Genomic DNA, 26,008 nt, shown 5'->3' with positions numbered 1-26,008 from the left:
GGTGTATGTCACCAGAAAAGACACACAGCATCTGATGAGCACACGTTAGCACAGAAGCAGCCTCTACCTTAACGGAGACGGCAGGAGCACGCAGTGACTCACGGCCTTGCACAAGCCGCACAGCGCGCGCCAGACCGGCACACCGCACCCCCACCTGCTGAGAAGCCCCCGCCACATCCTCCCCCCGGGCCCGCACGAAAGCTGGACGGCCCACGCGGCTCACGAGGAACGAGGGGCTGCCTGGAAGGTGCGCGAGGGGCGCTCTGGCCAGCCGCCCCGTTAAGCGCTCCAGCAGGGCTGCGAAAAGACTGAGAAAAGAGCACCAAAATTCTGAGTAGCTGTATCTGAAGGAATTTCTTCTTCTTTTGTTGTCTTCTTTTTAATATGTTTATAATTACATTTCTTTCATATCTTTAACTCTTAATTTCGAAAGCTTGGGGAAGAGAAAAACAGTGAAAGCTCTCAGAATACTTTGGCAACATTTGAAACAACTGCTATTCCCTATAAACAAAAACAAAAAAAGGCAAATGACAAACAGGGAAAAGTATCAGCAGCTTATATGAAAGGTATTGGGCTAATCTGCTTATTACCGCACAAAAATGAGTCAGAAAACCGACAAGCACACACCACACCACAAACATATACACACACTGCACATACCACATCACAAACACACACCACACACACACATACACACACACCACACACCACACACACACACACACACACACACACACACACACACACACACACACACACACACACACACACACACACACACACACACACACCACACACACACACACACACACACACACACACACCACACACACACACACACACACACCACACATACACACACACCACAAACACACACACACCACACCCCACACACCCCACACACACACACCACACACACACACACCACACACACACACACCACACACCACACACACACACCACACACACAGACACACACACAGACACACACACACACCACACACACACACACACAGACACACACACACACACACACCACACACACCACACATCACACACACCCCACACACCACACACACACACAAGCACACACACACACACCACACACACACACACATATATACACACACACACCACACCCCACACACACACAACACACACACACACACACACACACACACCACACATATACACACACTGCACATACCACATCACAAACACACACCACACACACACACACACACACACCACACACCACACACACACACACACACCACACACCACACACACACACACCACACACACACCACCACCACACACACACACCACACACACACCCCCCACACACACACAAACCACACACACACACACCCACACACACCCCCCCCACACACCACACATACACACACCACACACACACACCACACACACACACACCACACACACACACACCACACACACACACCACACCACACACACACACACACACACACCACACACACACACACACACCACACCACACACACACACACACACACCCCACCACACACACACACCCCACACCACAAACATACCACACGGACACCACATACAAAAGCACACACACACACACCCCACACACACACACCACACACACACTGGCCACATGAACACATTTCACACACACCATCAACACCAAACACACACACACCACACACCGATCACCACACACACTACACACACCAGCACACACCACACACACCACCACACACTAAAATAACTGAATTTCACTTAATTTTGATTAAATCAATATAAGTCACACGTAATCAGCCATTACTAGACGGTAACAGAAAAGGAAGAAAAACTTTGAGGTCTACCATGAAAAGCATGCAGTATTGACTGACATAGGGGAGAAAGACAGCGTACAAAAGCGGGGGAGCTTCACGTCAGTCTCACAGAGCAGCGCCAACGCGCACATTACAGCACGCAGCAGCAGACAGAGAATTCACAGTCAGAACCAAGCGCAAAAACCGTGAAGGAACGGACGGTTCGACGTGAGGAAGCCTCCGATGCAACTGACCAGCAAGATGAGGAAAAGCGAATGAGCATCTCTGCAGCGACCGAGAAGCTAGCTAGAGACGTGGCAGGGGAAGGACTGGGCTGGAGCCCCGCCACCTGCGGACGGGCGCGTCCCCCGGCAGCCTTCCCACCTTGCTCCAGGGCTGGGGGCGGGGCAGATGAGACACGGCAGGGTCTCAGCCCAGCGGCAGAGGCCCCTAGCAGAGAGAGACGTCACCACAGACTGCAGGTCACCTCGCCCCCTCCTTACCCCACATGAGGAGGCTCCAGGGCCACAGTCGTGGACTCCAGACGGGGAGGCGAGACACAGGGGCCCCCAAACCAGGACACGGGGGGCAAACCCGAGACACAGGGGCCCCCAAACCAGGACACGGGGGAGACATAGGGGCCACAAAACCAGGACATGGGGGGCAAACCTGAGACATAGGGGCCCCAAAACTAGGACATGGGGGGCAAACCCGAGACATAGGGGCCCCCAAACCAGGACACGGGGGAGACACAGGGGCCCCCAAACCAGGACACGGGGGGCAAACCCGAGACACAGGGGCCCCCAAACCAGGACACGGGGGAGACATAGGGGCCGCAAAACCAGGACATGGGGGGCAAACCCAAGACACAGGGGCCCCCAAACCAGGACATGGGGGAGAGATAGGGGCCCCCAAAACCATGACACCAGGGGGCGGGGGGCAAACCTCTGCTACCACAGCCACGGCTGACAGGAAACACAGCTCACCCCTGGCCCACACCATAGGCCTCAGTCCCTATGACCCAACTCGCGTGTAGATTTCAACAAAAATTACAAGGCAAGAGAAAATCAGCCTAAACGCGACTGACTGATTGACTGACATTTATCGATCGGCTGCACCACACAGCTTTCGGATCTTGGCTCCCTGACCGGGGGCAGAGCCTGGGCCACCGGCAGCTGGAAGCTCGAAGTCCTAGTCACCGGCACGCGTGCGCGTTCAGTCGCTCAGTCAAGTCCGACTCTCTGCGACCCCACGGACTGAACCTTCCAGGCTCCTCTCTCCATGGGATTCTCCAGGCAAGAATACTGGAGCGGGCTGTCATGCCCTCCTCCAGGGGATCTTCCCGACCCAGAGATCTTCACAGGCAGATTCTTTACTGCTGAGCCATCAGGGAAGCCCCCTAATCACCGGACCTACAGGGAATGCCCTAAAGACATTTCTAAAAAATGCATCAGAATCAGACTCAATTATGACACAGATTTTGGAATTATCAGAAAGGGAATTTAAAATAACTGTGGCAGAAAAAGCAGACAATTTTCAGGAACAGATGGGTAACAGAAGCAGCGTGATGGAAACTCCGAGAACCAAAAGGAAACACTAGAAATCAGAAACACTAACAAAAATGAAGCCTGCCTTCAGGGGCTCGTGAACAGATTAGACACAGCCAAGGAAATAGTGAGCTGAAGATACGGCAATAGAAGCTTCTAAGACTGAGATGCAGAGATTAAAAAAATGAAAACAATTAGGGAGCGTCCAAGAGTCGTAGGACAACTTCAGAAGCCGACACGCACGCGAAACGCAGCGTCGGGAGAAAGAGAGGAGGCGGCAGAGGAAAGGGTGGAGAGACGACGGCCAGGAACTCTGCAGAGTTATGCCCGAATCGCAGATCCCCCAGGCTTAGAGAGCACCGCGCAGGTGAACCGTCTAAACCTCATCTTGGACGTTTAGGCACAGCTGCCAAAAGCAAAAGGCGAGGAGAAACCTTGAGATAAGGAAGGAAGCAAGCGCACCCAATCTATGGAGGAACAAGGACAAGAACCCCAGCGAACCTGGCAAAAACCACGCGAGCAAGGAGACAGGGAACCGAAAGGTTCCATGTGGGCGGAAAAAACCAAAACGCCAACCCAGGATTACGTATCCAGCAAAATTATCTTCCAAAGGAAAGGGGAGATAGGCTTAAACTTGGACAAACAAAGCTGAGGAGATTCGTAACCAGTGTGTGTGAACATGAAAAGCAATGGCTTCAAAAGCTTTTTAGGGAGGAAGAAAATTATACAGGGGATATAAAATAAGGGACAAAATAAGTGAAGGTTAAAAATATTACTGAAAAGTTCTTCAATAGAAGCAACATTTATGATAAAATCATAATCAACCAGGATTTGGTAAGTGCTTCCTGAGCGGGCAGAGTTCCAGCAAGCCTCCAGGGACCCCACCTGGGTGTTCACTCCCACATGGGGTGGGGGTGACTGTAAGAGGCCACGCCCCCAGTTGGCTAGCACAGGGCCAAGATGAAAGGGATTCTGCAGAGGTAATGAAATTCCAAAATTAGTGGATCTTAAGTTAATCAAGAGGGGGATTATCTCAGGTAGGTCCAACCTTATCTGGTATCAGGTGAGTCATTTAAAAGGGTCTAAAGGTCAGAATCTGGAAGCAAAGGATCTCTCCTTTGCCGCCCCGAAGAAGCAAGACCCATGAGCTGTACCTCCTGGGGAGCTGACCCGCAGCCTGTCCCTCCTGGGGGCTCCAGATGAGCAGGCAGCTCCTGAGAAGGGGGCCCAGCTCAGTGCACCACCCCCTACCCCGCAGGGAGGGAGGCACTCAGCTAACCCAAAGGCCGTGATGGCCTGTTACACAGCATGGAAAACCCAGCACACCCTTGATGCTACGAACGCAACTGTGTGTGTGCAGTGAAGTGAAAGGCATGTCACTCCCAACATTCCTCCCCACTCTGACTTTACTGCGGTGTAAGGTCAATGGCACCCCGCCCCAGTCCTCTCGCCTGGAAAATCCCCTGGACGGAGGAGCCTGGTGGGCTGCGGTCCACGGGGTCGCTAAAAGCCGGACACGACTGAGCGACTTCACTTTCACTTTTCACTTTCATGCATTGGAGGACATGGCAACCCACCCCAGGGTTCTTGCCTGGAGAATCCCAGGGACGGGAGAGCCCAGTGGGCTGCCATCTATGGGGTCGCACAGGGTCGGACACGCCTGAAGCGACTCAGCAGCAGCAGCAGCAGCAGCAAGGCCTATGGTAAGGATCTACTTCACACGTTACCCAGAGGGTTAGGCTGTATGAGTAACTGTTGTTCCAGCCGCCGCGGCACGGCCAGCCTGTCTGTGCCCCCTGCCTCGCTCCCTCCAGCAATCAGCCTCACCGAATATTCATTTCACTTACACATTCAAACAACGCGACGCTCCCTTAGTTTACTGTTTTCCTGGGCTTTTCCTGTTTCTTATTCAGCAACGTTTGGATTTACGCTTCTAAACCTCATCTTGGACGTTGAGTTTACGGCACAGCTCTGCATTCCATTCTGACTAAAGCGCTTTCTTTATGTTTAACACCGTCACGACTCTGACTGCCACAGAATATATTTATTAGAAAAACGCCACCGCAGGCACAGCCCTGCACCTCATCCTAAGGCCAGTCCCCGCTTCCTGTGGGCAGGCCAGCCACGCCAGGCGCTCCTGGAAAGGTCAGGAGCCTGGCAAGGGTGCCCACCACTGCCACATCCACGCCACCTGACACCCAGGGCACTGGGGATGGCATCACGCGCGGAGCGGCCAGAGGCGCTGTGGCAGAACGGGAGGCAGGCCGCCCAGCCCACAGAGCGCGGCCCGCGGAGCAGGGGGCAACCGCGAAAGAGACAGAAGCACTCGGGGAGAACGGCAGGATGAAAGGTCAGCACACAAAGCCCGACAGCGGCCGCAACACCGAGCGCAGCGCGTGGGGAAGGAGGGCCCCGGCTACAACAGCAAGTTAAGAACAGGCACCAGCGAGGAGCTAACTTCAGAATGCGACAAGTTTACAGGAGAAAAGTGTTAAGACGTTCCTGGCAGAGACGAGAGTCAGACATGAGTCATCGGAGCGCCCTGTGGTCCTCAGAGCCTGACTCCGGCGGAGCGTCAGGGCTGATCCCCAGTGAGCCACCCACCCCACCCAGCTCCACCAGATAAGCGGCTCTAAAGTCCACATGGAGAAAGGAGCCGTGACTCAAAGTTCGAACACCGTTTTTAAAGAGAATCATGTGTTCAACTAAAATTTTTTTTAACTGCATGGCAAAAATACGAGTGAAATCAGAAACTGTTAAACTGATTGAAAATATTTGGAATATATATCAGGGGCCAAGAGCTTACCTTCCTAATATTTGAAGAAATCTTTAAAGTCCAGGGGGAAAAGGCAAAATATGAAAAAACCCAAACAGCATCACAGGAAAGACATCTGACTGAACTTCTCGTGGGAGAGAGGTCGCCTGCTTCCTAGACAGGAGGGGCTGGGCTCCCAAGGCGGGGCGGGGGGCACCTGGACCCCAAAGTCCAACCTGAAAGAAAGGGGGCATGCAGGGATCCACACTGCAGCCACCCTGCAGGACAGCAGCCTCCAGGACGGTCAGCGGCAGAAGGGCCAGGGATGGGGGCAGGACCGGAAGAGAAGCCGTGAGCCCAGGCCCACGGAGACCCCACGCCACAGGGACCCAGGGGAAGCAACGCGCGGAAGGGACTGGGCCACGGACTCCAGCCGCCTGGCAGCTTTGGGGCAGCTAGGCCCGCAGTGGTTGAAAGGCACTGTCCCCGGGGGCAGGCAGTCTGCCGCCGCCTCCTCTCTAGGCAGGTTCCAGCCCGGCCCACGGCCCCTCTGCGCCCAGGAGGGGCTTTGCTGTGGACGGCGGTCAGTGTCCAGCTGCCGGACCGGGAAGGCACAGGCGGGCAGGAGCAGGGCGCGTGGGCCCAGACGGCAGAGCTGTCAGCGGGCCTCCAGAGTCCGCCTCCCCCCGACTCTCAGCGCTCACGGAGGGCTCCCCGCCTGGCCGGCCTGGGGGACGCGCTTGTCTCCAAGACTCACCCTGCCCACAGCACTCAAGGTCCAAGCAGCTTCCCCTCACCACCTGAGCAGGGACCTCTGCTCTGGCTTGTAGTTCAGACCCTCGGTCACGCCCAAATCTTTGTGACCCCGTGAGCTGCAGCACGCCAGGCTTCCCTGTCCTTCACCACTAGTTCGATACCAGAGTTTAATCAAACTCATGGCCATCGAGTCGGTGATGCCATCCAGCCACCTCGTCCTCTGTCGTCCCCTTCTCCTCCTGCCTTCAGTCTTTCCCAGCATCAGGGTCTTTTCGAATGAATCAGATGGCCAAAGTATTGGGGCTTCAGCTTCAGCATCTGGCCTTCCAATGAATATTCAGGTTGGTTCCTTTAGGATGGACTGGTTTGATCTCTTTGCAGTCCAGGGGACTCTCAAAAGTCTTCTCCAGCACCACAGTTCGAAAGTATTAAGTCCTTGGCGCTCAGCTTTCTTCACAGGCCAACTCTCTCATCTGAACATGACCACTGGGAGAACCACAGCTTTGACTGGACCGACTTCTGCCGGTGAAGCGAGGTCTCTGCTTTCTAGCTTGCTGTCCTCATCTCTCATGTCTTTTCCTCCAGGGAGTAAAGCAGTGTCTTTTAATTTCACGGCTGCAGTCACTGTCCACAGTGATTCTGAAGCCCCAGAAAATAAAGTCTGTCTCCGGTCCACTTTTTCCCCATCCATTTGCTATGAAGTGATGGGACTGGATGTTATGATCTTCCATTTTTTGAATGCTGAGTTTCAAGTCAGCTTTTTCACTCTCCTCTTTCACTTTCTTCAAGAGGCTCTTTAGTTCTTTGCTTTCTGCCATTAAAGTGGTATCATCTGCATATCTGAGGTTGTTGATGTTTCTCCCAGCAACCTTGATTCTAGTTTGTGCTTCATCCAGCCCGGCATTTTGCATCACGTACTCTGCATAGAAGCTAAATAAGCAGGGTGACGACATACAGACTTGACACGCTTCTCTTCCAACTTGGAGCCAGTCAGTCGTCCCAGGTACAGTTCTAACTGCTGCTTCTTGTCCTGTACACAGGTTTCTCAGGAAACAGGTCAGGTGGTCTGATATACCTGCCTCTTGAAGAATTTTCCAGTTTGTTGTGATCCACACAGTCAAAGGCTTTAGTGTAGTCAGTGAAGCAAAAGCAGATGTTTTTCTGGAATTCCCTTGCTTTCTCCGTGATCCAATGAACGTTGGCAATTTGATCTCTAGTTCCTCTGCCTTTTCTAAATTCAGTTTGTACATCTGGAAGTTCTCACTCCGCATCCTGCTAAAGAGAGCTTGAAGGATTCTCGGCGTAATCTCACTAGCATATGAAATGAGTGCAACCGTATGGTAGTTTGAGCATCTCTGGCACCGCCTTTCTTTGGCTGGAGTGAAGACTGACCTTTCCTAGTCCCGTGGCTACTGCTGAGTTTTCCAAATGTGCTGGCATATTGAGTGCAGCACTTTCACAGCATCATCTTTTAGGATTTTAAATAGCTCAGCTGGAATTCCATCACCTTCACTAGCTTCTGTTCATAATAATGTTTCCTAAAGCCCACTTGACTTCCCACTCAAGGATGTCTGGCTCTAGGAGGGTGACCTCACTGCTGCGGCTGTCCAGGTCACTAAGACCGTTTCTCGTACAGTTCTTCTGGGCCTGCTCGCCACCTCTTCTCAGTCTCTTCTGCTTGCTGTTTCTGCCCTTTACTGTGCCCTTTTGGCATAAGCTGTTCCCTTGGTGTCTCCAGTTTTCTCAAGAGATCTCTAGTCTTTCCCATTCCAGTGCTTTCCTCTATTTCTCTGCACTGCTCACTTAAGGCTTTCTTATCTCTTCGTGATATTCTCTGGAACTCTGCATTCAGTTGAGAATATCTTTCCCTTTCTCCTTTAACTTCTGCTTCTCTTCTCAGCTATTTGTAAGGCCTCCTCAGACAAGCACTTTGCCTTCTTGCATTTTCTTTTCTTGGGGATGGTTTTCGTCACCACCTCCTGTACAATGCTTTGAACCTCCATCCATAGTTCTTCAGGCACTCTGTCTACCAGATCTAATCCCTTTAATCTATTCATCACCTCCACAGTATAATCATAAGAGATTTGGGAAGTGGCAACCCACTCCAGTATTCCTGCCTGTAGAATTCCATAGACAAAGGAGCCTGGCAGGTTACACCGTCCATGGGGTCGCAAAGAGTCGGACACAGCTGAGCAACTATCGCTCACTCACACCTGAATGGCCTAGTGGTTTGCCTACTTTCTTCAAGTTAAGGCCTGAATTTTGCAATAAGGGGCTGATGGTCTGAGCCACAGTCAGCTCTAGGTCTTGTTCTAGCTGACTGTTTAGAACTTCTCCATCTTTGGCTGCAAAGAATACAAGCAATATGGTTTTGGTCCCGACGATCTGGTGATGTCCATGTGTAGGCACCCCTTGTGTTTTTGCAAGAGGGTGTCTGCTATAACCAGTGTGTTCTCTTGGCAGCTCAGCTGGTAAAGAATCTGCCTGCGATGCTGGAGACCCAAGTTCGATTCCTGGGTTGGGAAGATCCCCTGGAGAAGGGATAGGCTACCCACTACAGTATTCTTAGGCTTCCCTTGTGGCTCACCTGGTAAAGAATCCGCCTCCTATGTGGGAGACCTGGGTTCGATCCCTGGGTTGGGAAGATCCCCTGGAGAAGAGAAAGGCTGCCCACTCCAGTATTCTGGCCTGGAGAATTCCTTGGACAAAGTCCATGGGGTCAAAAAGAGTCGGACACGACTGAGTGACTTTCACTTTCACTTCACTTTCTCTTGGCAAAACTGTTAGCCTTTGCTCTGCTTCACTTTGTGCTCCAAGGTTGAGCGTGCCGGCTTCCCACTGGCCCAGCCAAGCTTCTGTTCTCCGTGGGCCAGGGCTCCGTTTCTCGGAGGGAACCAGACTGTCAGCGGCAGAGGGTACCTGAGACAAGGCACCCGGGGAGCCAGGGGCCGACGGCAGCTCTCCCTACAGGGCCCCAGGAAGGCATGGCTTCCAAGCCAGGGTCCCCACCAGGAAAAGAGTGAGGCATCTCTTCCTGAAGGTCAGACTCAGGCCCCACAAGACAGCCACCAGCTCTGGGAGGCCCCCTCAGCACGTCACACTCCTACCAGTGATGACCATCCCTTTCACACATCCAAGAGGCCACTGTTTCAGCCACCCCATAAGGTTTCAAACTTTGACACCTAGTCTAAATTCAGAGGCTAAAAACATGGAAAATGTGCTTTTAGCATCTGTGGGAGGCAGCGCTGGGACTGAGGGAGCTGCCCCGGGACGCACAGCCGGGCGCCCAGCGGCCTCGTGGCCTGGAGCCTGGGCTTGGGGCGACACGGAGTCAGGGTCTTCACAGCCCCAGGGTCCTGGAGGCAGAAACCCAGCCCCCAGGAAGGTGATCGCACCCGCCTTCCAGGCCAACAGGAACAACGCAGGACCGTGAACACCAGGACGTACACTCGTCTTTCTCAAATACACCCAGAAAACTTCCAAGGGCAAGTCACTAGTAAGGAACGGCGCCTGGGCTCCCCGCTCTGTGCCTGCGGCAAGGCCTCCGGGCACTGAGCTGCCCCGGCTTCTCAGGAAATCCTGCCCCACGCTACACGCTTATCCCTGCGGAAACCCATTTCCCGAGAAAGGAAATCTTGTCTCTGGAGGCACAAACGCGGAGGCTAAGAATAGCTCTGCAGAGGAAGTGCCGGTGGGCCGGCCACCAGTCGGCGGGACACGCCATGCGGCGGGCGGGGAGCGTGCCCTGAAGTCCACCTGTCCACTCTACGTGTTAGGCCTTTAGATAAACCCTGCAGAACTTAAAAATGAAAGAATGAAAGAAAAAAATGAAAATAAGGGAAAAGATGAAAATACGAAGAGCGAGGGAGGCCTTCCCGCTGGAGGACCCAGCAGCATCCTCCTCTTTAGCTCATGTCTGCAAATGCTGCCAAAGCCCCTCACAGAGGCCTGGGACTTGAGAACCTGACTCATCAGGATGGAGGGCCTGGCAAAGCTATGACAAAATAGACATTTGCCCCTGAAGAGTGCCCTGGACATCGTGTATTTAAACGACAATCTATCCCAGGTGGTGCGGTTGGTAAAGAGTCCGTCTGTCAATGCAGGAGACATGGGTGGCACAGGCCCGACCTCTGGGTCGGGAAGAGCCCCTGGCGGAGGGCGTGGCAACCCACTGCAATCTTCTAGCCTGGAGGATCCCACGGACAGAGGAGCCTGGTGGGCTACAGTCGCTGGGGTCACAGAGAGTCGGACACGACTGAGCACACACAGGGACAGACGCTTCATCTAACTGGGTCCAATCCTAGGAAACAACACAAGCTTAGCTTAGAGATGGCAGCCTATGGAAACGGAAATGGTCCATCTCTGGGGCAGCCACCAGGGCTAAGACCGGGTGCGAGCCCGTTTCTCAGCAGAGGCCTGTCCAGCTGGTCCGTTGGCACCAGCTGCAAAAGGAAACAGGTGTGACAGGCGGCCACCTTCAGAGGCAGGTGTACAGTCGGCGTGGAAACCTGCGGGGTCTCCCGACCCTGGCGTGTCAGCCCCGGGACTGAAACATGGGCACTCCTCCCAGGACCCGCGTTTCCCTCTGGCACCCCTCTGCCATGACCTCACTTCGGGATGGCACAGCAAACGGGGTGCGCCAGGATCCCCGCCCGGCCCCGGGGTGGCAGCGGAGGGCTCCACCTTGGGCCCCACACCACCCCGGCCCCACAGGCCTGCCTCCATCCTGCCCCAACACAGGCATCCGCGGCGGGGGACCCATGCGAGCCGCCGCCCAGCATCCACGCCCCGTCCTCCAGACCCCAACATGGCGTACGCGCTCTCTTCCTCACACCGATCCTGCTCCTTTTCTAAGAAAAAAGCAGAGAAACGAGAGCAGGGCATCCGTCTGGCCGAGGAAACCGTGCGTGTGGAGCCTAGGTCCCCAGGACTGCAGTTCACGCGTGCTTGTGGGGCCTAGGTCCCCGGACTGCAGTTCACGGGAGCCCCGGGCCCCAGAAACACGGGAGGGCAACGGGGAAAGCTCTGAGGGGCACCTGGGAGAAGCGTGGGCTGCACCGATGCCTTTCTGTCCGACTTATAAAGACGCTTCTTGAGCAACGGCTCGCGGGCGGTGAACTACCGCTGGGCAGTGTGGCCGGCAGGTAAAGTCGGGACATCCCGGCCGGGGCGCTGGTTGGCAACGTGACTGCGACGTGGGCCTTCGGATTTGAGCCAAAGGAGGAAGACATTACAAACATGGAAGCTGAGACTGACGGGGAAGGAAGCGGCACCATCAGTTCTGAAGACCGTTTTGCAGGGTGGTGGTTTAGTCGCTACGACGTGTTTGACTCTTGCAACCCCATGGATTGTAGCCCGCCAGGCTCCTCTATCCACGGGCTTCTCCAGGCAAGAATACTGGAGTGGGTTGCCATGCCGTCCTTCAAGGGATAATGAGTGTAAAAATGAGTGAAAAGCGTGAAAAAGCACTATGGAAGGCTTTCACACTATTTGATGGTGACGACACAGGAAGCATCTCACTGAACAACATCGAGCGGGTTGCTAAGGGACTCAGGGAAGGTTAGCACAGGAAGAGTTTCAGGAACTGCTTGACGGGGCTGATCGCGGTGCGGATGGAGAGACAGGAGGGAGGGTGTGAAAATGGCGCAAGAGGCCACTCTGCTAATACTCTGTTTCCTCCGGAAAGTTGCCAGGTTTGTATTTGTTACAAGCTCCACAATAGCTGAACGTGTGCATTTTCGTGTTTACGTTTATAGACACAGACTGGTTTCGATGTCTAACCCATGTGAGAAGTTACATGTCTCTACCCATATGCTGTTAAATCTACAGCATCAAGAAATAAAATGTAGTGACTTCCTTAAGCCATGAATCTGAGAACAGTATTAATTCCAAGTGCTATTTTTAGAGCCCCGGGTTCTAAAACTCAGATTTTATTTTTTTTAAGTTAAGGAAACTGGCCTCACGTCACACAAGTCTGGCCAGCCATTACTTTCCCTATTCGTGCAACTCTAAAAATGACGAACACTTCCTTTTTAACCAATTATTCAGATATGTAAAGTCTTAAATAAAACTGGCAACTTCAAAGAAAAATTAAAAAGAGCTTTCTTTTCAAAAGAGAATCATACTCATTTCAAAAATTGGGGGAAATTTAGCAAGAGGGGGCCCAGAAATACAATCAAGCTGCCACCCTCTGGGGCCCCCACCCTCCCAGCTGGCCATCCACCAAAGTTGCTCTGCCATGCAGCCTCCCAACACCAGGGGACAGGTGACCGGTGGGCACCCTGCCAGGCAGGGCTAGGAGGAGGCCCCCTGCGGGGCTCGGTGGGGAGCGGAGGGCCACGAGCAAGTGGGGGCAGGGCGGACAGGTGCCTCTCCCAGAGGTGACCGTCCAGGCGATGATCACGAGAGCGGGACTCCGCAGCAGCCTTCAGTGGCCGGAGTGCCCCGTGCCCCTGCGGGTGGGCCCAGGGCAGCAAGAGGCGGAGATGGTCTGGGAGGGCAGGAGACACACAGGAAGGAAGAGCCCTGCACCCCACGGGGCCCCACCTTCAGGGCCCCGCACGGCAGCCACCTCTGCAGGAGAGCCCGAGGGCCAGCTCCACTGCCCAGGACAGGCCCGGCCGCCCGCGGCCCCACCCCGCATCCACACACTACCGTCTGTGGGGCAGGGCCAGAGCCCAGTGGGCCTGTGGGTGCAGATGGGCACAGCAGGAGAAGCATGGTCCCAGGAGAACTGCAGAGACGCCGAGCTCCAGGGAGGGCAGCTTGGGACCACAGGGAAGCACAGAGGACCAGGGCCAGAGCCAGGGTCAGGAGGGGCAGAGGGGCAGGAGGAGAAGGACACAGAGGGTCAGAGGGTCAGCGCCAGGGTCAGGAGGGGCCAGAGGGGCAGGAGGAGAAGGGCACAGAGGGTCAGAGGGTCAGCGCCAGGGTCAGGAGGGGCAGAGGGGCAGGAGGAGAAGGACACAGAGGACCAGGGCCAGAGCCAGGAGGGGCTGTCAGCACAGACGCGCGCGGAACGACAGGGGCGCCTGAACACTGCACCAACAAATGCCTGAAAAATAGGCAACTCGGGAAGAAACAATAACTTCTATCTATTAAAGAGACTGGATGTACACCAAAAACACAGATGGCTGCACTAGTGAGCTCCACTGATCACTTAAGGAAGAAGCACTCCCCGCTCACTCAGCTCTCTGAAAACACAGAGAACACGTTCCAATTTCTTCTAAGAAGTGAACACGATGCCAGCACCCAAAGCCATTCACGGAAGCGGAAGCAGAAGCAGGAGCGGGAGCGGAAGCGGGAGAGGCAGAGGGAGAGGGAGAGGAGGAGGAAGGGGAGGAGGGAGAGGAAGAGGAGGAGGGAGAGGAGGAGGGAGGGGAGGAGGAGAGAGGGGAGTAGGGAGGGAGAGGAGGAGGAAGAGGAGGAGGGAGAGGAGGAGGGAGGGAGGAGGGAGGGAGAGGAGGAGGAAGAGGAGGAGGGAGGGGAGGAGGGAGGGAGAGGAGGAGGAGGAGGGAGGGAGAGAGGAGGAGGGGAGGGAGAGGAGGAGGAGGAGGAGGAGGGGAGGAGGGGAGGAGGAGGAGGAGGGGAGGGGAGGAGGAGGGGAGGGGAGGGGAGGAGGAGGAGGAGGAGGAGGAGGGGAGGAGGGGAGGGGAGGAGGGGAGGGGAGGAGGAGGGGAGGAGGGGAGGAGGAGGGGAGGAGGAGGAGGGGAGGGGAGGGGAGGGGAGGAGGAGGGGAGAGGAGGGGAGGAGGAGGGGAGGGGGAGGAGGAGGGGAGGGGAGAGGAGGGGGAGGAGGAGGAGGGAGAGAGGAGGGGAGGGAGAGGAGGAGGGGAGGAGGGGAGGAGGGAGAGGAGGAGGGAGGGGAGGAGGAGGAGGGGAGAGGAGGAGGGGAGGAGGAGGAGGGGAGGAGGGGAGGGGAGAGGAGGGGAGGGGGAGGAGGGAGGAGGAGGGGGGAGGGGAGGAGAGAGGAGGAGGGAGGGGAGGAGGATGGCAGAGGAAGAGAGTGGCGGACCAGCGGCAGAAGAGGACAGTCACAGGCCAGCGCCTCTCGTGATGCACACAGAGACCAAATGCAGAAACACGTAGAAAGAGCACGACTTGACCAAGCAGCCCAGGAATGCAATCGTTTGGTTTAACATTTGAAACCTGACGTCATCCACCAAATTCACAGACAAAAAAGAAAGACCAGGATCATTTCAGTACACGCAGAAAAAGCATTCAGCAGCATCCAACATTCTTTCATGGCTAAACAAACAAACAAACAACCTCTTGGCAAAGTAAGAAATAGAAGCCTCTTCAGTTTGATAAAAGACAACTGAAAAAAGAGGAAAGACAGCCTCCAGCTGCCACCATCGTTACTGACGAGCTAGTCAACGCTCTGCCTAAAAGAGAGGCGCAGCGGCCCACACTCACTACCTGATTGCCGTGGCGCAGCCGGTCCTGAGCGGGCAGGGAGGCAGGGAGCGGGACGGACAGCCTGCAGACGCTGACACAGAGTCCTGACCTCCCAGAACAGCTACAGTTTAGCAAAGTCATGGGACATCAGATTAATACACAAGCCTCATTTGCATTTCTATTTAACAGCAGCAAACTGGAAAATGAAACGTTTAAAAATACCATTTACTGCAGCGTCCAAAAAATGCAAAGTACACAGGAATACATTTAACAAAAGCCACGCCACGCCTCTACACTGGAAACCACAAGATGCTGTGGGAAAAACTAAAGACCTAAATAAAGGAAGTGATGCCTCGTCCGAAAGCAAAGCCGTGAAATCGCTGAAACGTCAGCTCTCCCCACACTGGCCCCTGGACCCAGCACGACACTGGCCGGTGTCTCAGCAGACAATCTGCAGAAGCTGACAAACTGACTCCAAGACGCGCCCGGAGGCGCAGCGGGCCTGGAACGCCACAGTGAGAGCAACACTGGGAGGCCCTCCCCAGGCACCACGGTGACAGGCCACAGCCACCAAGACAGGTGGCCCTGGGGCAAACCTCACTGGGCAGACCAATGGGGCAGGATAGGGTCCAGAAAGAGCCACAGGGACAGTGATTTCCAACAAAGGTGCCAAAGCGATGCCCGGGGAAACAAAATCGCAACAGGAGGGGGTGGACCGCACCTCGCGACCCCAGCTCACCTCGCACACGAACTCACCTAAGGACGGAGCCCTGAGACGCAGACGGGAAACCGAGGAGCTCCTAAAAGAAGCGACAAGTCCGTCTTCACGACTAGGTGGTGGGCAAAGACTTCTCAGGGCACAGAGGCTGAGGGTGGTGCAGGGGCCCCGGGTGAGGACTCCGGGGGCTCGAGCGGCACTTGGCTGGTGGTCCAGTGGCTCAGACTCTGCCTGCCAGCGCAGGGGACGAGGGCTCGATGGCTGTTCCCACACGGTCCGACCGGCCAGGGCCACTGCGGCACTCGGGGCCCTGGGCAGGGCGCCTGCCTGCCGAGACGGGGAAGGACCTTCAGCCAACATCAAGACCCTCCCCGACGGGCTGAGGCCGACAGAGCAGGGACACAGGTCGGACCCCCGACAGGACGTCCTAGGACAGGCAGAACTCTCTGCAAGCGGTCAATCGGAGCCCGGGGCCTGGTGGGGGCCAGCCAGGGAAACGGAAGGGGAGCCTTCCGGGCTGATGGTCGGGTTCTATATTACGGTAACAGTTTGGGTTAACATAAGCATTCGTGAAAACTCTGCAAATGCATGCCTAAACGTGTACATCTCACTGCACATAAATTTTGTCTCAGAGAAAGAACTAAACCAATAATGAACTCTAGCCACTGACATTCCTACTGAAGTACTGAGAGGGCGGCTTCCCTCCCGGCTCAGTTGGTAAAGAATCTGCCTGCAATGCAGGAGACCCGGGTTTGATCCCTGGGTGGGGAAGGTCCCCTGGAGGAGGAAGTGGCTACCCACTCCAGTATTCTTGCCTGGAGAATCCCATGGACGGAGGAGCCTGGCGGGCTACAGTCCACCGGGCCGCAAAGAGTCGGACACGACTGATCAACTAAACCGCCCCCACCCCTTGACAGCTGCAATCGGCTGTGAAACGCGCGGAAGTAGAGAACGGCCAACAGGTGAGCAGGCAGACGAACGCGGTAGAAGCCTGGTGCCTCGGTCGGGACAGCGTCTAGACGGGTGACAAGCAAGCGCTAATGATGAGATTCTCTCGACTCGACGCTGTTCTCGGAACTTTTATCATAAAACGCTGGGAAAGAGTTTAAAAGAAAAAGCAAAGGGTTGAAGCTGACAGTCTCTGAGGTCCTTTCTATGACTTCCGCTGTGAAGCAGTTTGCTTTCCTTCTTTTCAAGCAGAATTCCTCTCTGCTCGAAGCAGGCAGGCAGATCTGCTGTCCCCAGAACCTCTGGGTGGGCCACGGCATTGAGCTGACCCAGCCCAAGGCCCGGAGCCGCGGGATCCCCACGGGAGGAGGACACCACGGTGTGGGGAGGCCTCTCCAGCCGGGGGGCCCCTCAATCCAGGCTGGGGGACAGAGCATGCCGCCCTCGAGCCTCAGCAGCGGGGGCGGAGCGGGAGACGGGAGGCAGGAGGAAAGACGGCCGGGTCACGGGGCAGCGAAGCAGAGCACCCTGCCTCCATCAGACACACTAATTCTGCGTCTCGGGAGACTTCTGAAAAATGTAAAACTCAAGTCCAGAATAACTGAAGTCTAAAAATAGGGCCCCTGCAACATAAACACACTCGGAATCTTCCCAGCTTCTCCTCTCCTTCTCACTGGCAAACGTAAGGGAGCCAGCCCGAGTGGTGCCGGGCGTCACAGCGCCCCCCAAGCTCCGTGGGACCCTGGCCCTGGCGAGGGTCCCCCAAGGCCCCCAGCATGGGCAGGGCTGGCTCTCTCTCTCTCTCTCTCTCTCTCTCTCTCACACACACACACACACACACACACACACACACACACAGAGGCAGGGCTGGCTCACACACACACAGGCAGGGCTGGATCACACACACACACACAGAGGCAGGGCTGGCTCTCACACACACACACACACACACACACAGAGGCAGGGCTGGCTCTCTCTCTCTCTCACACACACACACACACACACACAGAGGCAGGGCTGAATCACACACACACACACACACACACACACACAGAGGCAGAGGCAGGGCTGGCTCTCACACACACACACAGGCAGGGCTGGATCACACACACACACACACACAGAGGCAGAGGCAGGGCTGGCTCTCACACACACACATGCGCGGGCGCGGCAGGCAGGGATCAGGGTGAGGAGGCGGAGCTGGGCTGGGGGGCGTCTCCACGCCCCTCACCACCACCGCCAGCACCAGCCCCCCAGCCCTGCTGGCAGGGTGGGCGCCAGCAGTGTGCCCGGGGAAGACGGAGCCTGGAAAGCGGCCGACCCCGGAGGCCCCTTGTCCCCGGCCCCCTGCGAGGGAGCCTGAGCCCCAAGTGCCTCGTGGGCCCCGTCCCCTGCCCTGCCCACAGCCGGAGCCACAGTGCCCGGGGGCACTCGGCACTCGGCAGACAGACCTCCGGGCCCACACGAGGCTGCCCGCGGCCGAGACAGAATCCCACTGCCCCCCACACGCGTGCCCACTGCTGGCTGGTGGGGGGCCCAGCCAGGAGCCTGAGGCCTGGCGAGGACGAGGCTGTGTCCCCGGCGTGCGGGCTTCCCCATCTCCAGCGGCCCGGCCTGCAGGGCTCCCGAGCACGGGAGGCCATCTCTCCCTGCATCATCCTCACGGGGGACGGCGGCCCGGCCTCCAGTGTGCGGGGAAACAGCGGCAGTGAGCAGCCCTGAGCACCAGGCTTCCCCCCGTCCAGCTCCAAACGCAGGCCTGGAAAACAATCTGTGCTTTCCCCAAATCACGGTGTTGTTCCCAAAGAAATCAGTCAGAACCCAACAGGGCCCCTCACCAGCCCCAGCAATCAAGCACTGCCCTCTGCTTCCTGCCACCCGACCCCCCGGACAACTCTGCTCGCAGACAGCGGCCTCTCCCACTCTTTTCCACGAGCCCGCAGAGGGCCCTGCCCCTCCAGGACTGCTGCCCGACCCCCACCCAGGAGAAGGCGTGGCCTCCAGTGACCTGGCCCCAGCCCCGCAGGGCCCCTCGCCTTAGCAAGCCTCTGTCCTCCCCGAGGTCACCTGGAGGCCACCTGACCCCCGGGTGCCCTCCCCAGAGACTGTCTTCCCAGCAGCTCGCCCTTCCACACCCCACCGTCACACTCTCACCAGAGACTCCCACAGGCCCCGCGGCTCTCCGGCTCCTCCACGGCCTTGGGAGACCCTCCTTGCAGCCGCACCCCCGTGCTGGGCCAGTCCCCCACCGCCTGCCCCCCCAGCCCCCTGACCCCTGCTGCCAACCCACCCTCGCAGGGCCTGCCGTCCAGACCTCTGCACACCTCCCCGGGCGGCGGGCGACAGGCTGCACCCTGTCCCAGCAGGGGCCCTCCGCCGGGTCCCACTCCCTGCGGCGTCCAGAGGCCAGCAGGGGACCAGTGCCCCCCGTGCTCCCTGCGGACCCCTTGCACACCCCCCAGGGAAGCCCACCTACCGACGTGCAGCGGCGGAGTCTGGGGCTGGAGGGGCCCCGTGCCACGGAGCCAGGGACGGGCACAAGGTCGGGGGCCCTGCCTGGCACCGCAGCCGAGTGTGAGCACGGGCCTGCTCTGCCGCGGGCACGACCAGCCCCTGAGGGGTACGAAGGGCTCCCCTCCTATTTAGTTTGAGGTTCTAGTTTCTGCTTTTGATGCAAGTTCAATATTGAGTCTAATCTCAAAACAGATGCTGAGGCCAGACTGCTGACTTTCAGCAAACGTCCGCACAACTAAAATAACCCAGAAACCTCGACATCTCAGCCGCTCGCTGCCCACCCTGCAGAGCTCGCCCGGGGAACGGCCCCAGAGCCCCTGAAGGCCTGAGAGCCCACCCTTGTCTCCCAGTCAGGAGCTTGACGGCTACCCAGGAACCAGAGAGAGAGGAGAGCTGGGGGGGGGGGACGGAGAAGGACGGAGGGGGGCGGAGAGCCACCGGGCATCCAGGACACATGCCAGGACCGCCGCCCTGCCCGCAGAGACAGGACCTCTGAGATCGACTGGGGAGTGTGGTCCGCCTTCTGGCCGGGCCTCTCCCAGGCCCTGGGCTGAGAGAGCTGACAGCGTGCACTCCAGGCAGCAAGAGTGGGACTTGGACCCGTCGAGGGGGCCCCATGATCTCAACAGCTGACACAGCTCTTAGAAGCAATGTGGAAAGTCCGAGCTAAAGCCCCAACATGCACAATGCTGGCCAGCAGAGTGCGAGGCAGGTGTCCACGTCGTGCAGTGCAGGCTTGGGGCTAGGTGGCATGGAGGGGCAGGAGGAGGAGGCTGCCCTGGGGGGCCCCCGAGCCCCCCAGGACTAGGTGCTAGAAACATCCATCCCCCAACCCTGAGCCCACCCTTCACCCTGCAAACAGAACGCAAACCCTACAAACCCAGAGCTCCGTCCACCGTGACCAGCACAGCAGGGCAGGTCCTCAGAGGGAGGGACTGCAGCCCGGGCCCCCTCCCCAGTCGGCACCCTGCTGCTGCGCCGGGGCTGTGCACACGGCCAAGGGCAAGTGGAGGGGCAGAGATCGGCCAGTGCGGGGCCTCGCGGGGCAGGCGGTGGCCGCGGGGCAGGGAGAGCTGTTTTCCTGAAGTCCCCCATCCAGGAGCGGGCAGGAGGCACGGTGTCCACTCCCTTGGACGGCCACCTGGAGGCCAGCACAGGAACAGAACGCAGAGGCCCCCCAACAGGACCTGCGTGCAGGCACGGGCGGAGCTGCGGGGAGGGCCGCTCTGGCGGCCGATGGTGGAGGCCCCCGTAAGCCACGGGCTCAAGTTCACTCTCGATCGCTCCTTGCCAGTGTAAACACAACTTTCAGAATTTCAAATAAACGGATTTCTGCAGGAAAAAGCCTAGAAGTAAATACATGCCCGCTGTGGTCTGCTGAGGAAGTGGACGGCGCGGTCTTTCCCTTTCGCGCTGGCTGCACACGACTGGGTGTGTTACTCACCTGAGCGTCCGGCCCCCGCCGGCGGTGGGTCTGCAGAGGGCGCCGGCTCACTCCTGCCTGTGCGGCCCACCTGCTCTGAGCCCGGGGAGCTCACAGGGAAGGCGTCTGCAGAGGGACCAGGGGTCAGGGAGAAGCACCAACACTCAGGCAGAGAGCAGGCGCCGTCCACGGGCCGCAGCCAGGCAGGCAGGCAGGCGTCGGGCAGTCCTGAAGAGACGTGCAGGCCTCGAGCGGCAGGGGGACCAGCGGCCTTCTCACGGAAGAGCCCAGACAGCGGCAGTGAGCCCGAGACCCCCTCGCGAGTTACCGCGGAAACCGCCCACAGGAGCAGATGGCTTCTGCGGCGGACGTGCTGGAGAGAAACGGCCCGGGTCGCATGGAGACGGCGCCGGCGCCGGTCCACGGGCCCGAGCCCCCGAGTCGCGCTCTGCACTCGTCATCGTCGCTTGGCTGCGAGGCTTCTAGACGGGAAAGCAGGCAGCCTGCCTGCCCTGCCCCCGAGCCTGCAGCTTCAGGTGCACTGGACGGAAGCCACCTGCAGAGCCCCCTTTAATTCAGAGGGGAGCACAGCCCCCCTCAGTCCACATCCACCAGGGCCCGGCCAGCCCCAGGGGCAACCTAGGCGGGAACCAGCCTGTCCTCACGGGCCCATGTGCGCCACACCCGCCACGAGCTCAGTGCCCACCAGCGCCGTCTGCGGAGAGCAGCGCTCAGGCAGACTCAGCTGGGCTGACGCGCCTCCACGGACCCAGGAAACGACCCAGGTCCCCACGCGGCCACCCTCAGCAGAGCAGCGAGCCCCTCGACCCCGCCTGGCTGAGAGGGAGAGGGGACGCCCGTGTGCACCCGAGGTCGTGGGCACCGGCGTGTGAGTTCCCCCCGATGTCCCGAGAGCTGAGCCAGCCAGCCTCCCTCAGTCCCGCGTCCACACCCCGCTCCTCTGTTACTGCCCTTCCGGGTGGTCCGGCTGGAGCCTCCGGTTCGCTGTTAGTGCTCTGGAGTGGGGGAAACCAAGGATGTTGGCACTCAGAAAGACAAGGACGTGCAGGAGCGTGAAATGCAAACACCCAAGATGCATGGGGCGGGGTCTGAGGAGCCCCAGGGGGCCTCCCTCTCCCCCAGTCTCCCCCTGCAGCCAGCGACACTGCCCGGAAGTGCGGGGCACCAATCAGAGTCTATGAACAGAATCTGGAGGGACCCCCCGCCCAGTGACACCACTCCCCACCCTCATGCCCGTGGCCAGTGGCTCAGGGGGCATCCTGCTGCCCTGGGTCCCGGGGGGCCAGGCTGCCACGGCTCCCCACAAGGGTGCAAAAGGGGCTCACCAAGGAGGAGCCTTTCCAAGACTATCCTAAGTCAGCCTCTTCAAATGAGACATTTAAGTAAAACTCAGCTGAGCTATTTCAAACCCTAAAAGATGATGCTATGAAAGTGCTGCACTCAATATGCCAGCAAATTTGGAAAACTCAGCAGGGGCCACAGGACTAGAAAAGGTCAGTTTTCATTCCAATCCCAAAGAAAGGCAATGCCAAAGAATGCTCAAACTACCACACAATTGCACTCATCCCACACGCTAGCAAAGTAATGCTCAAATCCTCCAAGCCAGGCTTCAACATTACGTCAGCTGAGAACTTCCAGATGTTCAAGCTGGTTTTAGAAAAGGCAGAGGAACCAGAGATCAAATTGCCAACATCCACTGCATCATCGAAAAAGCAAGAGAATTCCAGAAAAACATCTACTTCTGCTTCATTGACTCTGCCAAAGCCTTTGACTTGTGTGGATCACAACAAACTGTGGAAAATTCTGAGAGAGATGGGAATACCAGACCACCTGACCTGCCTCCTGAGAAATTGTATACAGGTCAAGAAGCAACAGTTAGAACCGAACACGGAACAATGGACTGGTTCCAAATTTCTCAATTTGGAGTACATCAAGGCTGTATATTGTCATCCTGTTTATTTAACTTATATTCAGAGTACATCATGAGAAACGCTGGGCTGGAAGAAGCACAAGCTGGAATCAAGACTGCCAGGAGAAATATCAATAACCTCAGATAAGCAGATGACACCACCTTTATGGCAGAAAGTGAAGAGGAGCTAAAAAACCTCTTGATGAAAGTGAAAGAGGAGAGTGAAAAAGTTGGCTTAAAGCTCAACATTCAGAAAACGAAGATCATGGCATCTGGTCCCATCACTTCATGGGAAATAGATGAGGAAACAATGGAAATGGTGTCAGACTTTATTTTTTTGGGCTCCAAAATCACTGCACCCATGAGATTAAAAGACACTTGCTCCTTGTAAGAAAAGCTAATGACTAACATAGACAGCATATTCAAAAGCAGAGACATTACTTTGCCAACAAAGGTCCATCTAGTCAAAACTATGGTTTTCCAGTGGTCATGTGTGGATGTGAGAGTTGGACCGTAAAGAAAGCTGAGCGCCAAAGAATTGATGCTTTTGAACTGTGGTCTTGGAGAAGACTTGAGAGTCCCCTGGACTGCAAGGTGATCCAACCAGTCCATCCTACAGGAGATCAGCCCTGGATGTTCATTGGAAGGACTGATGCTGAGGCTGAAACTCTAGTCCTTTGTCCACCTGATGCGAAGAACTGACTCATTGGAAAAGACCCTGACGCTGGGAAAGATTGAGGGTGGGAGGAGAAGGGGACAACAGAGGATGAGCTGGTTGGATGGCGTCACCGACTCAATGGACGTGAGTTTGAGTTAACTCCGGGAGTTGGTGATGGACAGGGAAGCTTGGCGTGCTGCAGTCCACGGGGTTGCAAAGAGTCAGACACAACTCAGCAACTGAACTAAACTGAACTAAGTAAAACTCAAATTGCTTTTAACCTCAGAGTGTCAATAACAAGCTGAAAGAAAAAGACGCGGTGTCCGAATCTAACTGTTTATTGCGTGACCAGAGTTCATCAGACATTTCTGGATGTCCAGTGTTGAAAAGAATCTTCAAAACATACACATATCACTTGCGATCTACATTAATTTTTGCAAATATATGTCATGTATTCACATATACTGTTTTTGGCAATAAAATTTCAATCTTTATTAACTAAGCTTCCCTTGTTTCACAAAATTCATAAAGATTTGCTTGAAATGGAAAGCTCGAGGGTTAATTAAAATTGTTTGAAAAGCCTGTTGCTCTCATGGGGCTGCCAGACACACTTCTGAACTTCCAGGACAGACCTCCCTATCAGCACTGACGAAAGTGGTCTTCACAAGGGTCTGCATGCAAAGCCTCGTCTGGACCTCACGCGAGGAGAGCAAACGCGAGGAGGAGTGGCTGGGCTCTCACCAGACGTCACAGAAGCGTTTTCCAGATGCTGTCACTGAGCACTAGGCTATCGTGTGAGGACAGACAAGCTGGGAGTATAATTCACATCCCAATAAGCTTTGCGTTTAGAGAAAATTAACAACGTGTCATCAATCATCAGGCACTGAAATAATGACGGGGGACGGTCAGCGGGCCTTGGGGCAGGCGGCAGGGCCCGGGGAGCGGGCGCAACTGCGAGAAGCACAGCAAGCCGAGCAGTCACCTCGCGCGGCTGCCTTAAGTGGAAGCAAACACTCTGAACGGGAACACCAGTCAGATGCCGGCTGGAAGGCAAGCTGCTCGGGCACGCGGGCTGTCTGCTCTGTCCTGTTCACCAGCTCCTCCCCAGAGCCTAGAGCGAGGCTGGAGCGGGACAGACAGCCCAACACGGGCAGGACCGACAGACTGACCTTTGCGCAGACGGCTGTGGATGCTGTGCGTGTGCGCGCATGAGTGTGTGTGTGTGTGCACAAGTGTGTGTAACGAGTGTGTGTGTGTGTGCACAGGTGTGTGCGCACAGGTGTGTGTGCATCAGTGTGTGTACACGAGTGTGTGTGTGCACCAGTCCGTGTGCACGAGCATGTACTGGTGTGTGCGTGCCACTCAGAAAGGTCTTCTCTATGCCTGGATTTTTTAAAGACTCACTTTAGTACTTTCCCTGATGGCTCAGTTGGTTAAGAATCCTCCTGCAATGCAGGAGACCCTGGTTCAATCCCTGGGTCGGGAAGATCCCCTGGAGAAGGGAAAGGCTACCCACTCCAGCGTTCTGGCCTGGAGAATCCCATGGACTGTAAAATCCCTGGGGTCGCAAAGGCAGACACGACTGAGCGACTTTCGCCTCCTCTCACTTCCTTGGTACTTTCCTGTGTCTCATCTGCTCAGCGTGCGGACTCAGCGCCCTGCCCAGCGAGCGCACGGTGGGGACCCTCCACAGTGGTTTCCTGGGCCCTTCCTGAGAACTCGGTGCAGGAGGTGAAGCTGCCCCGCCCCAGCGACGCTCTCGGGTGTGGGGACGGCCGTAGGTCTGACTCAGCTCTGTTCTTCACGGGCCGCCGGGCCGCCGCAGACACCATAGAGCCCCCTGGCTCGGAGGGCAAGTTCGCGTGCACTTCTGGGTCTTTCTGGGTCTTTGCGCCCCCCTGACCGCGTCCCCAGCTTCTCGGAGACGTAACTAATACTGCGCGTCGCACGCGTTTCCAGCTGTACAGAGTCAGCACTGGACGCCTGCTCGTGGGGCAGGACAGCCACAGCAGCAGGGGCGCTGGCAGCTCACCCCACAGGGTCACGGCTCTCCCTACCCTCCACCCCTCGACTCTCCCGGCAGCGTGCGAGTCCACAACACGGCCGTGCGAGCTGTGGCCACCTGACGCCTCCCGACAGCGGCTCCACGTGCCTGCGTCCCCGGTGGGCGGCCCCTGCACCAGCGACCGAGGGCCCTGCCACCCCTCTCAGAGCGGTCCCGGATGCCCCTGTGGTGCCCTACCAGGAGGCCTGCCAGCAGTGCTGCTGGTCTAGGGGCAAACGTGCCCACCCAGGGGTGGCCCCGGGCCCCTGCAAGCAGGCCAGCTGGCCTGACCGGCTGGCAGGCGGTCTAGACAAGACCGGGGGCCCTGGGGGGCCTTCCAGGCAGGCTTGTCTGTGACAGGAAGTCTCCAGTGACACCCCCAGGAATAAGCACCCAGGCCCTGTCTCCAAGGAAAGAGCCAGACTCTGGAGAACTGGCCAACTCCAGGGCTGGGCAGGGAAAGTCCAAGATGAGCTCCCAGGAGCACCATGTCGGGCCCAAAGTCAGGAAGCGC

At 56.9% G+C, this 26,008-nt stretch overlaps 1 protein-coding gene across 7 annotated transcripts in view; it reads right to left on the bottom strand.

The window, feature by feature from the left end:
* The window catches only part of INPP5A (inositol polyphosphate-5-phosphatase A), a 151,524-nt gene that overhangs the window by 103,309 nt on the left and 22,207 nt on the right, over positions 1-26,008 (bottom strand). For 2 of the 7 annotated variants that reach the window (XM_042238649.1, XM_042238648.1), the window contains exon 1: positions 15,281-15,675. The exons of 4 other annotated variants lie outside the window; for them this stretch is intronic. In XM_042238649.1, coding sequence (XP_042094583.1) covers positions 15,281-15,400 — 120 coding nt within the window. In that variant the 5' untranslated portion in view covers positions 15,401-15,675. Of the gene's footprint in view, positions 1-15,280; positions 15,676-16,015; positions 20,406-26,008 lie in introns of those variants that run through there. One more of the 7 variants, XM_042238653.2, reaches the window with a different exon arrangement.

The sequence above is a fragment of the Ovis aries genome, chromosome 22 (assembly GCF_016772045.2).
Source record: "Ovis aries strain OAR_USU_Benz2616 breed Rambouillet chromosome 22, ARS-UI_Ramb_v3.0, whole genome shotgun sequence".
Taxonomy (NCBI): domain Eukaryota; kingdom Metazoa; phylum Chordata; class Mammalia; order Artiodactyla; family Bovidae; genus Ovis; species Ovis aries.
This window is presented reverse-complemented; position numbering and strand designations above follow the sequence as displayed.